The sequence below is a fragment of the Tyto alba genome, unplaced genomic scaffold, assembly GCF_018691265.1.
Source record: "Tyto alba isolate M040663 unplaced genomic scaffold, T.alba_DEE_v4.0 Super-Scaffold_34, whole genome shotgun sequence".
In the NCBI taxonomy this organism is placed as follows: domain Eukaryota; kingdom Metazoa; phylum Chordata; class Aves; order Strigiformes; family Tytonidae; genus Tyto; species Tyto alba.
This window is the reverse complement of record NW_024881309.1, coordinates 6,590,438-6,603,335: the sequence shown is the minus strand read 5'-3', so window position 1 is coordinate 6,603,335 and position 12,898 is coordinate 6,590,438. Positions and strand designations below refer to the sequence as shown.

General features: G+C 40.2%; 1 protein-coding gene across 1 annotated transcript in view; it reads left to right on the top strand.

Moving 5' to 3' along the window:
• KAT6A (lysine acetyltransferase 6A) overlaps nucleotides 1–12,617 on the top strand; it is a 47,771-nt gene extending 35,154 nt beyond the window's left edge. The window contains exons 16-18 of the mRNA XM_042801462.1: nucleotides 340–1,032; nucleotides 1,845–2,160; nucleotides 7,474–12,617. Of these exons, the coding sequence (XP_042657396.1) occupies nucleotides 340–1,032; nucleotides 1,845–2,160; nucleotides 7,474–10,061 (3,597 nt within the window). The 3' untranslated portion in view covers nucleotides 10,062–12,617. The remainder of the gene's footprint in view (nucleotides 1–339; nucleotides 1,033–1,844; nucleotides 2,161–7,473) is intronic.
• The last annotated feature ends 281 nt before the right edge of the window (nucleotides 12,618–12,898 follow it).

The window sequence follows — 12,898 nt, the reverse complement described above, 5'->3', positions numbered from 1 at the left end:
AAGTTTTTTTAATTTTTTTCTTGAAAATTGCACAAATACTGTGTTTGAACGTAGCAAGATGATGTTTGCGGTCCAGCAGGCCACTGGATGGCTGCCGCTGAGTGAAGTTACTTATCAGGAAGCTAACTGAGGAACGTTATCACCTGGGAGGAAAGGAGTAGCAGTTAGCACTATTAGAATCCTGTAAAGGTCAATTCTTCGTTATTCTCAAATTCTTAAAAGTCACTCATGTTAAACTTTTCTGACTTCTTGCTCGAAAGCTTTTGTGGAATCGAATTGAGGATAGACATGCATGCTTAAGTAGGAAGTGTGAAATCCATTTGTTTTTATTTAAATTAGATGGTAAAATCTGTGTCATGGGAGAAGAAAGAGCAAGAGCCTTACTCACCTACAGAGAGTGAAAAAAAGCCAGACATTGTTGCTCCAGCCAATTCTGCACGGCCAAACAAGCACATTTTTCCCCTGGATAGTCTTCCTGCAAACAGTCAGCCATCACGAAGAGGTCGATGGAACCGCAAGGGCAAAAAACTTCGGGAGCCCTTTTGTGAGAAGGAGCCGATATTGCCCGTTGAGGACAAAACAGCAGTTCCCAGCGGGCGATGCAGTGAATGTGAGGAGAAATCAGCAGCCTCAAGAGGCCGGTGCAGTGACTGTGAGGAGAAGTCAGCAGCCTTGCAAGAAAGATGTGGTGAATGTGAGGAGAAGTCTCCAGCCCCAAGAGGCCGGTATGCAGAAGATGAGGAAGAATCTGCAGTTTCCCAGGGACAGTATGGCAAAGGTGAAAAATCTGCAATTCCTCGTCGACGGTACAGTGAAGGTATGGAAAGGTGGAGAGGGCAGTTGAAAAAGAACACAGAGCCACTGAAGTGTAGATTCCCAGAGGACTGCGACAGATTACCCCGTCGCTACAGTGATAGTGATAGGGCACTTCTGAGGTGTTTTAGTGAGAGTAGTGAAGAGGAAGATGATGAGCCTGTGAGTCCTCGATCAAGCTCTCCACCTGTTCTCACCAAGCCAACATTAAAACGAAAGGTGTGTGCCTTATTTCTTGTCTCTAGCTATATCATGCAAGCGATTTTGTCAGTATGTTGCTGCTTTCTGAAGGATTGTGCTTTTCATGAGGTATGTATTAAGCATACAGGTACAATCTGCTCAGTGTTCCAGAACTCTGTCTGGAGGGTAGTTCCTGCTACCTTTTTGTAGTGGTGTTTTTTGTTGAATCAGAGATAGTTTTGTTTGAGTTTTTTTAATTCTAACTTCTGTCTTGTGCTTTTAATTTTTCCATCTTGGTTGTTAAAGTTTTACTCAGTCACACAAAATAGAAACAGATATAGTCCTACTTTTAAAAGAAGCTTGCAAAACACAAATTCTATCTAAATGACTAAAATGACAGCATAAAGTCTTTGGAATGATTTACCACCGAGATGTGAATTCTGTCAGTGTGACCAAGACAATCCTTTCTTTGTGGGATGCTGCACTAAAATATTCTCTTCTGTATCATCTTTGCAGCTTAGTCTAAACTACTCACATCTATGTTGTAGTGTCTCTGAACTTTCAGCTGCTATGGATGGGCTGTTAGCTTCACCTATTTAAATGATTTATACTTTACACAAATGTTAATCTAGCAATCTTCATGGAAGTTGGTTGTCTTGCATTGTATTTGACATCTGTCTAACTAAAGGCTGGTGCCGGTCAGTATTTCTAGTCAAATCTGGATTCCAGAAGGGAGCCCTCTAGTCCTGCTTAGACTGTTGAACTCTGCTGTTCATGTTTTCTAATTATCAGTGTTTTATATTTACTGTACATGATAAAATGTCTTCTCTTCTCTCACCTTCCACTTCCAGAAACCGATTCTTCATCGGAAGAGGCGAGTCCGCAAGCGTAAGCACCACAATAGCAGTGTTGTCACCGAAACAATCTCGGAGACCACAGAAGTGCTGGATGAACCATTTGAGGACTCAGACTCTGAACGGCCAATGCCCCGATTAGAGCCTACATTCGAGATTGAGGAGGAAGAAGAGGATGAGGAGGACGAAGAGGAGGAGAATGAACTTTTGCCCAGTGGATACTTTCGTCACTTAGCCCCACCAGACACACTCAGGCATAGATCCTCTTCTAAAAGGAAGTCCAAAGATGAGGAGGAGTCTGATGACACTAATGGTATGTTTGGTGGTATGATGTTGAAAGTTTGATAGAGTGTTTCACTGAGTGTGAGATGATATTAGCTCATGATGGAACAAACTGCTTACCTCGTTCTGTACCGTCTAGCCAAAATGCAGGGTTAGGCATAAGTTGCCAGTCAAACCAGCCTCAAACATTCCCAAGTCTTACGAAAAAGTGGTGCATGCTTTTAACTATCTTATTAGCAATGACCTCATCACAGGGTGTCCTTCTGATTCAGCATTCCTAGTGGAACTGGTATCTGTGATTGTGGAAAAACCTATGCAGCAGGGTTGCTTACAGAAATAAAACAAAGGAATTAGAGAGCCCTCAGATTTCCATAGCAAGGAGAAATAGTAAGTTGTCTCTTTTGAGATCCCGTTCTTCATCGCATTGCGTGTCCTACCTCTCAGCTTCTCATGTCTCCTTAAAGTTCTTTGAACCTTCAGTTCATAAAATAAAACTATTTGGTTGGAAGTGGTTACTTAGAGTGCACTGATAATTCAAAAGAAACATCTGTCATTCAGATGCTTTATTAGTGATCTTCACTATGGGTGTTACACATTCTGTTCTCTTGATGATCTACATAGTATAAGGCAGTCGGCCAAATGAAAACGAAGAACTGTGTGAAAGAGAAGTATGGTGCAGTTATCCCACAATAAAAAACCGTTACTGGAATGAACTCATTAATTTATGGCTTTCAACTATCCTGTGGTTAGCAGAAGAGAATTCTTCTTTAAAAGTACTTAAATACTGGAAGCATCAATATGATTATAGCCATGTATGCTATCCATTTAGCATCAGCTACCTTTAAATGCTTAAAGCAGCATGTAACTACATAAATTTAGTGCAAGTATGTGTTGATGTAGCAATAAGCTTGCTCAGTGGGAATATATGCACAGTCAGCTTATACCTTTGTTTTTTTAATTCTGTTGTGATCAGATTACTCCTGAAATACATTTTTATGGTACTCCAGCACCATTAGTAAGACTATGGAGTTGGGAGAACATCTGTTAGATAAGTGGTTTTCAGTCTTTTTCATTTGTTCTCTCCTCAGTGTTTTCTGATAGAGATGCAGATCCCTTTAGAGATTCCACACACATACTGCTTTATAAAATACATCAGTGATTTTTAACCGTCTTTTGCAGACTACAAATAGTCCATAGAGTGCCCAGGGATCAAAAATAGTATTTGGAAAGCCAGTGTTTTAGCTCATATCCATTATATACTACAGTGATAAATTTCTTGCTTATCTACTTTACAAATACTTTACTTTCCTACTCTCCACTTATAATTTAGTACTTTCTGTTCCCTTGTGTCACTTCTCTTGCTTTTCTTTTCTGAACTTCTGCAAATTTTCTAGGACCTCTGAAGTAATAAAGTAGTAAGCACAGTGTTTTAGGGTATTGCTGCTCCTGACATCAGATGGTATCTGTAGGCTGCTTATGCCTTTAGTGCAGGTGTCTTTGCATATACATAATAAAATAAGAAAATACAATATACTTTCAGTTACCTAAACATGTTAGCCCACAAGGATAACAGTCATCATAAACAGCTGGCCTTTTCTGATAAAAAATTAAGCTGAGTGGAGGGGACAGACTGCCTTATGACAATTCAGTAATATAGTATTGCAGTAATTAGTACTTGGTTCAGATTTAGACTATTTTAATCATAACTTTGAGTTAGGAATGTTTATGGGAAGCTTAGATTTCTTTGGAATTTTTCGCATCACTACACAAACCTGCTTGGAATTTCTTTCTTTTTTTTTTTTTTCTAAAAAAAAACAAAAAAAAAATAACCACAAACAAACAAACAAACAAAAAAACCAACCAACCAAAAAAACCCAAACAAACAAAAAAAAGCCCTTTCTGACTAAGGGTGGTTTGGGTTAGAGTTTTCCCTGAGATCTTTAATCTCTAGCTGAGGCGGTGCATTGAAAGTGTTTTATGATTTCTCTGACATGTAATGTTGTAGTCTCTTAAATTTGGTGTCTGATAGGAATTTGAGTTGGTTCTGATTGCTGTCAGGGCTACAGTGAGAATGGCCAGTGTGGTGTGGTGATTTGGGGCCAGTATTTAGTAAGGGTTAGGCATTCTGAAAGACAGTGTGCGCTCTGTGGTGTGGAAAACAAATACAGCTTGTCTCTCTCTACTCTACCAGTTCTGTGCAACTTGATTAGTGTTGCATGAAGGAAGATGTAGCTCTAATAAAAGGGTGGGCTGTATTATTTTGCTTTTCCTAGTTCTACCTGTAAGTTTTACTGTGAATGTGAGTACTGTAGGGATGTTCTGTTCACACTTGCGTACACATTGACGTTTAACTAATTGCAACTGAATGAGAACATAACGTGAGTTTCTCAGTATCCTAGAAAGTTATGCACATGAAATCTTGAGTGATCATTAAAACTGTATTCTTTTGTGAAGACCGTATCAAGTCCATATGGTAAAAATCATAGAATCACAGTCCCTTGAGGTTGGAAAGGACCTCTGGAGGTCATCTTGTTCAGCCCCACTGCTTAAGCAAGACCACCAAGAGCCGGTTGCTCAGGACTATATCCAGGTGGCTTTTGAAGATCTCCAAGGAAGGAGACTCCATACCCTCTCTGGGCAGCCTGCTCCAGTGCTCAGTCACAGTAAAGAAGTGTTTTCTGGCACTCACATGGAATCTCCTGCGATTCAGTTTGTGCCCACTGCTTCTGGTCCTGGCACTGGACACCACTGAAAAGAGCTTGGCTCTGTCTTCCTTACATCCTCCTCCCTTAAGATATTTGTACGTGTTGATAAGATCTACCCCTGAGCCTTCTCTTCTCTAGTCTCAGCTCTTTCAGCCTTTCCTCATCAGAGAGATGCTCCAATCTCTTAGGCACCTTAGTGGCCCTTTGCTGGGCTCTCTCCAGTAGATCCATGTTTGTCTTTTACTGGGTAGCTGGGGGAGCCTGCCATCATAAGATCATTTACCTTTTTTTTTTTTTTAATATTCCGAAAAATCCATGACAGTACAGATAAAAGGAAAGGGTCTTTACCTAAGAGGTTTTTTAAAGAGGAGGTGGGTTTTTTGGTTTGTTTGGGTTTTTTGGAAGGGCTTAAGTGTTACTGCTTTAACAAATACTATGAAAGTAGTGTTTCCTTCTTCCTGCCCAACGATATGCTGACTGTGGCAGGTCCTTTCTTTATTCACATTCCAAATATTTGTTTTATGGATAACTTAAAGGAGATGTTGAATTTTTAATTCAGTATTTGTTTTAAATTAATTTTGTAATATTGAGATTTTTTTCAGAATTCTCATTGGAGATATTTAGAGCAAATGCCTGTCTGAGCAAAAGGCAAGAGTAACTCATCTGACCTGTGATTAGGTTTTAAGAAGTGTTTGTGAACTAGTAGGAACACATGATTTGTTTTTACCTTAATTGAATAACTGTAGACTTAAAACAGTTGTTCTTGGGAAATTCATAGTGTGGCATCAGTAACATTTTTAAAGATGGCAGAAAGGACAGAAATGTGAATAAATGTAGTCTGAACATTGGGGGGAAATTGATCTTATATCCATAAAGTGGGATGACCAACACAATTACAGGCCTATGAGTATGACATTCATCCTGATTTAAATAGTAGGATGGCTGGCTTATTACTCAGTAGAAGGTACAGGGAGGGTTATTTGCTCAATACAAATGAGCACTGATATGTGAAAAATACATTTGTCAGACAATGATACATTTTTAAAAGACTACAGCTTGGTTAATAAGGGTAATTGATGGTACCTGCTTAGTGTTTTGAGAGGTCTTTGACTTGATCAAAACCATTTGCTTTAGCTGAAATGTTACAGAATCAAGCTAATATATATTAAATAAATGAAGCTGACAACAAGGAGTAATTAAGCAGCTTTATATTTAGTGGATTATAAGGCAGTTGGACTAGATGATCGTTGTAGGACCCTTTCAACAGAACTATTCTATTCTGAGGGAGTTTGGTCTGGGTCCTGTGTCTGTACTGTTATTTTAAGGATATATTAAAAAAATGATCTAGCAGCTGACAGAAAAAGAGGGGCTTTGGTAAATGAAGTGAAGGGCAATTCACTGACAGAGTCTGTGAGAGAGTATTTGAAGGTCACGTCCAGTAATTAGCATGGTTTTCTAGCTCTGAGCCAAAGAGATTTTGGATGATCCTTAAATATATGAACAGGAGAATCTCAACTGGAGTAGAGACATTCTGTCATCTCTTTATTTAGCTTTGGTGAAACTACTTCAACCATCTTTACTCAGTTATTCACACTTGATCAGAGCACTGATAAAATGGAATAGTTCAAACAACAGTCATGGGCTGATTAAGGCATTAGAACATATGTTCTATAATGATACATATAAAGAAAGGAGGCAAAAGTGGGATGTGATAAATTCAGAAATTACTTAGGTGAGAACTCTGGTAAGAGATTTTTCTGCCCAGCAGACAAGAGGAAAACTAATACAAAAACAGATTAAGTAGATTCAGTGTCTGAAGACAGAAATTCAAATGGTAAAGTGTGAATATCAACAAGTGTCAATGATTAACTGTTGCAGTAGTTTACCAACAGTTGTGTCAAATGTCACCGACTATGCTAATAGACAAGTTCAAAACAAAATTAATTCAGGGAATACCTTACAGTATTGAGTAAATTCTCAGTAAATTATCACATTCCTTTCTGGCTGTATAAGCTCTGAACCTGTGTGTGTTTGGAAAGTCACTGAAATGCAAAACTTGCTTCATTGAATAAAAGTCAGATGAGAGAGAAATTCAGCTTGCTTTTAATGATTTCTCAGATTAAAAAAAAAAAAAAACCAAACAAAAAATAGCCATATTCAGTCATGTTGTCTATTTCTGTTGGCATTTGAAAGCATAAGCCATTAAAAAAGTGGAAATACTTCCTTTCTTCAGCAGATGCACAAAATACAGGTCTGAATGGAAACATGCTTTTATTGCAACTTCATGTGTTTCCCTATACTGGAACATTTTAATTTGTGAACATGCTGTGTAAATAAAATCTGTAAAGAGTGGCGAGTCTTTCCAGACCTTTATCATACAGCCTAGTGTTTAAATTGAATTATGTATTAAAGGCTCAGAGCTTTGACCATGCAAACTCTTGAAAGCATTGGTGTTCTTTGAAAATGTAATGTGCAATGTGATTGCTAATGAGCAGCTCTTGTTATCCTTCACAATAAACCTCTAAGCTAGTATTGATACATAATGCTGATAAACGCGATGGGAATGCTTGGGAAAGCTTCCGCGAGTGCTCACGTCAAACAAAACTGTTTGAACAGTATCTTTCAATTTGTATTTTCAGGTAACCCTACTTTGAAACCATTATCTATGCTGAGAAAATGTGAAGCAAAGGATTCTTCACTTGAGCCAGATACTTCTACACCCATGAAAAAGAAGAAAGGATGGCCAAAAGGGAAAAGCCGAAAACCAGTCCACTGGAAGAAAAGGCCTGGTCGAAAACCAGGTTTTAAACTGAACCGGGAAAAGGTGCCACCATCAGTTCAGGATGAAGGAGTTGATGCAGTGGTAGCTAATTCAAAACCAGGTCGTAAGCCCAAAATTTCAGATAAAGAGGAAAGTGTTGAGCAGAAAGAAGAACTGCCTCTTACTGAGGAAAGGAAAGAGGAAGATGTGAATATGGAAGCAGAAGAGGTAGGAGAGGGAGAAGAGGAAGATATAGCCAGCAGTGAAGTAAGAGCAGTTTCTCCTGTGGACAGTAACAGCAGTCCAGTGCCAGAAGTAAAGGAGCCTGAGATAGAAGAGGAGGTAGAGGAGAAGCCACGGGTTTTAGAAGAGCAAAGGCAATCAGAAGAACAACAGCAAGAACTAGATGAGCCTGAGCATGACCATGAGGAAGAAGAGGAAATTGCAGTAGTGACAAATCAAAATGAAGATCATGATGCTGATGACGAAGATGAAGGTCATCTGGAGTCTATGAAGAAAAAAGAATTGGAGGAACAGCCCGTTAAAGAAGGCGTGAAGGAGGAGCCTCAGGTGCAAGAATGTTTTTTAGAAACAAGTGTACCAAGCAGTAGAGAAGATGCAAAAGAAAAAGAAGAAGCAGAAGCAGATTCTGAAGAAGAGCAGGCTTCCAATGAGACATCAGTGGGCTCAGAGCACGTCCCTGGGTCTGAAGATGACCATGAAGAAGAGCAAAGTAATAAAGAAGGATTAATTGAATTAAAGGAAGAAGAAGAGATTCCTCATAGTGAACTAGATCTTGAAACTGTTCAAGCAGTCCAGTCCTTGACACAAGAGGAAAGCAATGAGCATGATGTAGCTTACCAGGACTGTGAAGAAACTCTTGCAGCTTGTCAGACTTTGCAGAGTTACACCCAGACTGAGGAGGATCCTCAGATGTCAATGGTTGAAGATTGCCAGGCCTCAGAACACAACAGTCCAATATCCTCTGTTCAGTCCCACCCCAGCCAGTCTGTACGTTCAGTCAGCAGCCCAAATGTGCCTGCTTTGGAGAGCAGTTACACCCAGATAAGTCCTGAACAAGGATCCCTGTCCGCACCCTCTATGCAGAACATGGAGACCAGCCCCATGATGGATGTGCCTTCAGTATCGGACCACTCTCAGCAGGTGGTGGATAGTGGCTTCAGTGACCTTGGCAGCATTGAGAGCACTACAGAGAATTATGAAAACCCCAGCAGCTATGACTCCACTATGGGAGGCAGCATTTGTGGAAATAACTCTTCCCAGAGCAGCTGTTCGTATGGAGGACTGTCCTCTTCTAGCAGCCTCACTCAGAACAGTTGTGTTGTCACTCAGCAAATGGCAAACATTGGCAGCAGTTGCAGCCTGATGCAGCAGAACACTGTCCAGCCTGCAGCAAACTGCAATATCAAGTCACCTCAGAGCTGTGTAGTAGAAAGGCCTCCGAGTAACCAGCAACCACCAACGCAGCCACAACAGCAACAGCCTCAGTCACAGCAGCCACAGCCCCCACCTCCACCCCAGCAGCAACCTCCACTGTCTCAGTGTAGCATGAACAACAGCTTTACCCCAGCACCTATGATCATGGAAATACCTGAATCGGGAAGCACTGGTAACATAAGTATCTATGAGAGGATTCCAGGGGATTTTGGTGCTGGGAGCTATTCGCAACCATCAGCCACATTCAGTTTAGCCAAGTTGCAGCAGCTGACAAACACCATTATGGACCCTCATGCCATGCCTTATAGCCATTCTCCTGCCGTGACTTCCTATGCAACCAGCGTTTCTCTGTCCAACACAGGATTGGCTCAGCTAGCTCCCTCTCATCCGTTAGCAGGCACGCCACAAGCACAAGCCACTATGACACCTCCACCAAACCTGGCGTCCACCACCATGAACCTCACGTCACCTCTGCTTCAGTGTAATATGTCTGCTACCAATATTGGTATCCCACATACACAGAGGTTGCAGGGGCAAATGCCAGTCAAGGGGCATATTTCCATTCGCTCTAAATCAGCACCGCTGCCCTCCGCAACTGCACACCAGCAGCAGCTCTATGGCCGCAGCCCACCCGCAGTTGCCATGCAGGCTGGTCCTCGTACGTTAGCTGTTCAACGGGGTATGAACATGGGGGTCAACCTAATGCCAACCACCCCTTACAATGTTAATTCCATGAATATGAACACCCTGAACGCCATGAACAGCTACAGAATGACACAGCCTATGATGAATAGCAGTTACCATAGTAACCCTGCCTACATGAACCAGACAGCACAGTATCCTATGCAGATGCAGATGGGAATGATGGGGAGCCAGGCCTATACCCAGCAGCCTATGCAGCCAAATCCTCATGGAAACATGATGTACACTGGCCCCTCCCATCACAGCTATATGAACGCTGCTGGGGTGCCCAAGCAGTCTCTCAATGGACCATACATGAGAAGATGAGCAAGATGAACTTGCATCCTAAAAACTGAAATATATATAAATAAAGGAACCTTTTATACTGACAAACCAGAGAAAATGGACCTTTTTCCAGTTAAAATATTGCTGTAGATTTAGAGGGATTTTCTTTGGTTTATTTTATTTTTTAGGAAGCCTGGTCTTTATTTTTTGGATTTTTTTTGTTTTGCATTTTTGTTTTCTTCACAATCCTGAAACATTTTACAGCTAAAATCATTTACAGATGTTTTTTAGAGGGGAAAACATGCACAAAATCTTTTCATAATTTAAAAAGAGCCTTACTTTGCTGACAATGTGGACAGAATATGTGTAACAGTGAAATCATCTTTCTGAATTTTTTTTTAAAATGTACGTCCTCCCTCCCCTGAGTGCCCCTCTGTATGCAGTTTCTAGTGCTGCAGTCATGTAAAATGTTTGACATCTCAAAGAAGAACAACCCTTCCCTCTAAACCCCACCTAGCATTTCCTACTTCTAGCAGGAGGCACTTATTGGGAGACTTGGAAGGGGACACAGAGGATAAATGAAGCTCTTTCTTTCTGCAAGTCAGGAAAAGTTTTTAATCTTTAATTTTCCCTGACTCCCTCACCCTCAGTAAAATTTGGAGTTACGTGTAAACAATAAAGTATTCACATTGGTGTTTTTGTAGATGAGTTAATTGAAATTGTATGTTTCATGCTGAAGATATAATGTAACTTTAAAATGATCCCATTCACCATCTAGACATGCATGTGCACATGCGTGTGCATGCATGCACACATGTTCTGTCACTCTGAACTACTGGAAGCATCTCAAGAGAGAACTGTTTGTATCCCTTATGCAGTCATGAGGAGGTTGGAGTGGTTAATGGTCTGTTAGGACTAGAAAATGGTTGCAGGCTCTTCTGGTGAATTGCAAGTCAGCCACAACTCTGAGATCCCACACTCTGCTTTAGTATGTACTTGGAAATGCTGAGGGTCTTGGTTCTCAGCCTTAGAATCAGGCTGAGCTCAAAAGCAGCTGTTTCCAGTGGTCTGCCTCTTAATCTCTTTACTTAGGTAATTTCGGCAGATAAAGTGTATGTTTCACGTGACTTGACGAGAACCCTGTGGTGTCCTTGTCACTGTTCCATTTCTGGTATGGAGTGAGAAGTTGCTGAATGGGCCGCTCTCTGGGGAGATCAGTGATGTTCTTGCTGATTCTCCCATTATGTTTGAGACCCATTTTATAGGAATAGCCACACTTTTGATTAAGTGTGGGAAAAGAAGGGAATTGGCCTGTTTTACAGGAGTGAAACAGTCCAAACACCATAGTAGAAAGCAGGCGGCAGGATTTTGCTGTTTATTACTGCATAATCCAATTTACATTCTTTTTGGCTACGCTGTTGGCATGCCACCCAATACAAAAAGGGACACCCTTTAATGTAAAATTCTTTTTTTATTGTATATGAAGTAGAAATACAGACACATTAATGAGACTAATTTCTTTTGGTTTTAAACCAAAAGAGTCAAAAAGTTGGGGTTTCTTCAGGTGCACTAAAATGGACTTTCCTCCAATAACTGCTAACCATAAAAGGCAGAATTCAAAGGACTTCCACTTTTTATTTCTGTTTCGTTTTGAGCATGTACAAGGCTTTGTAGGACCCCATTTCTCTGTATATACTATTCCAGTTCCAAATAACCCATGTAGAAAGCGCACTGTGCTGCCCTCTCCTTCCTAGATCTTCAGCTGTGTCACTGCTTCCCGATTGCTGGGGTAGGGTGGGTAGGGGGGTGGGTGGGGTCGGAGACAGGAGGAGAAGCTGTTGAAGTGAGGGCCATGAATTTAGTTTGTTTGCTGTTATGTTTCGTTTGGTTTTGTATGTTTTTTTTGTTTTGGTTTGGTTTTTTTGTTTTTTTTTTTTTTAATCAATTGGGCAGCTCCCTTTTCCACAAGCCTTTGTGACTGTAGAACTATTGTAGAAAAAAAATGTTCTTTTCTATATATAAAAAGAAATTATCCAACGCAGTAATATTGGTACCGACCATTTTTTCACTTCTGTTTAAAAAAAAATATGTATTTTTAGCAAGATAACTTGGGTAATCTTCTAAAAGAAATTAAAAAAAAAAAATCTCACTGTTAGTGACTTTGATGCCTTTTAAAAATAAGAGCTTTTTCATTTCATTCCATCTTTAAAATTTTTTATCTTTGTTGTAGAATATTAAAAACTATTTTAAGAAAGATAAAAATTCTCTTTAAAGAGATCTCTAGAGTGTGTGAATAGGAGCTCCAGATGCCTCTAAAAGCCGCATGTACAAATGAAGCTGAGTCTATTCCTGTCTGTTTATATTTGCTTTTCCTGTTTTGTAACCTCTTTGTACTTTGTTCATGGTGACTTGTAAGCTAAGGGGAAGGGGTGCCTAGATGCCTTTGTAATTCTCCATGTCATACGCTCCTGGCTGGATGGTCTCCCTTCCTCTCCTTGTATGTAATATCACTTTTTTTTCCCCTTTCTAGCAAGTACTTTCAAAAGAACTCTGTACATTTTAACATAAAAAAAATAAATTATGTTGAGCCATTTTGGATGTCCGTTGTGCATGTGGATTTTTTTTCTTCCATTTGCAGCAGTGAACTCTGTCACTGATCCTTGGTCCTGGGAATATGATTCCCTTTTGGCCTTTTGATCTAGAAGAGAGGTGGTATTTGGAATTTACTTGCAAGATCTCTGATCGTGTTAATTTTTAGCTACAGCTTCTGATCACAGAAAGATTAAAAATAAGAAGAAAAAATCAAAAACTTGAAAGCTTCTCCAGAAATCATCACCTTTAAATTCCTCTCTGCAAGGGCTGCCTAAAGTTTAAGCAGT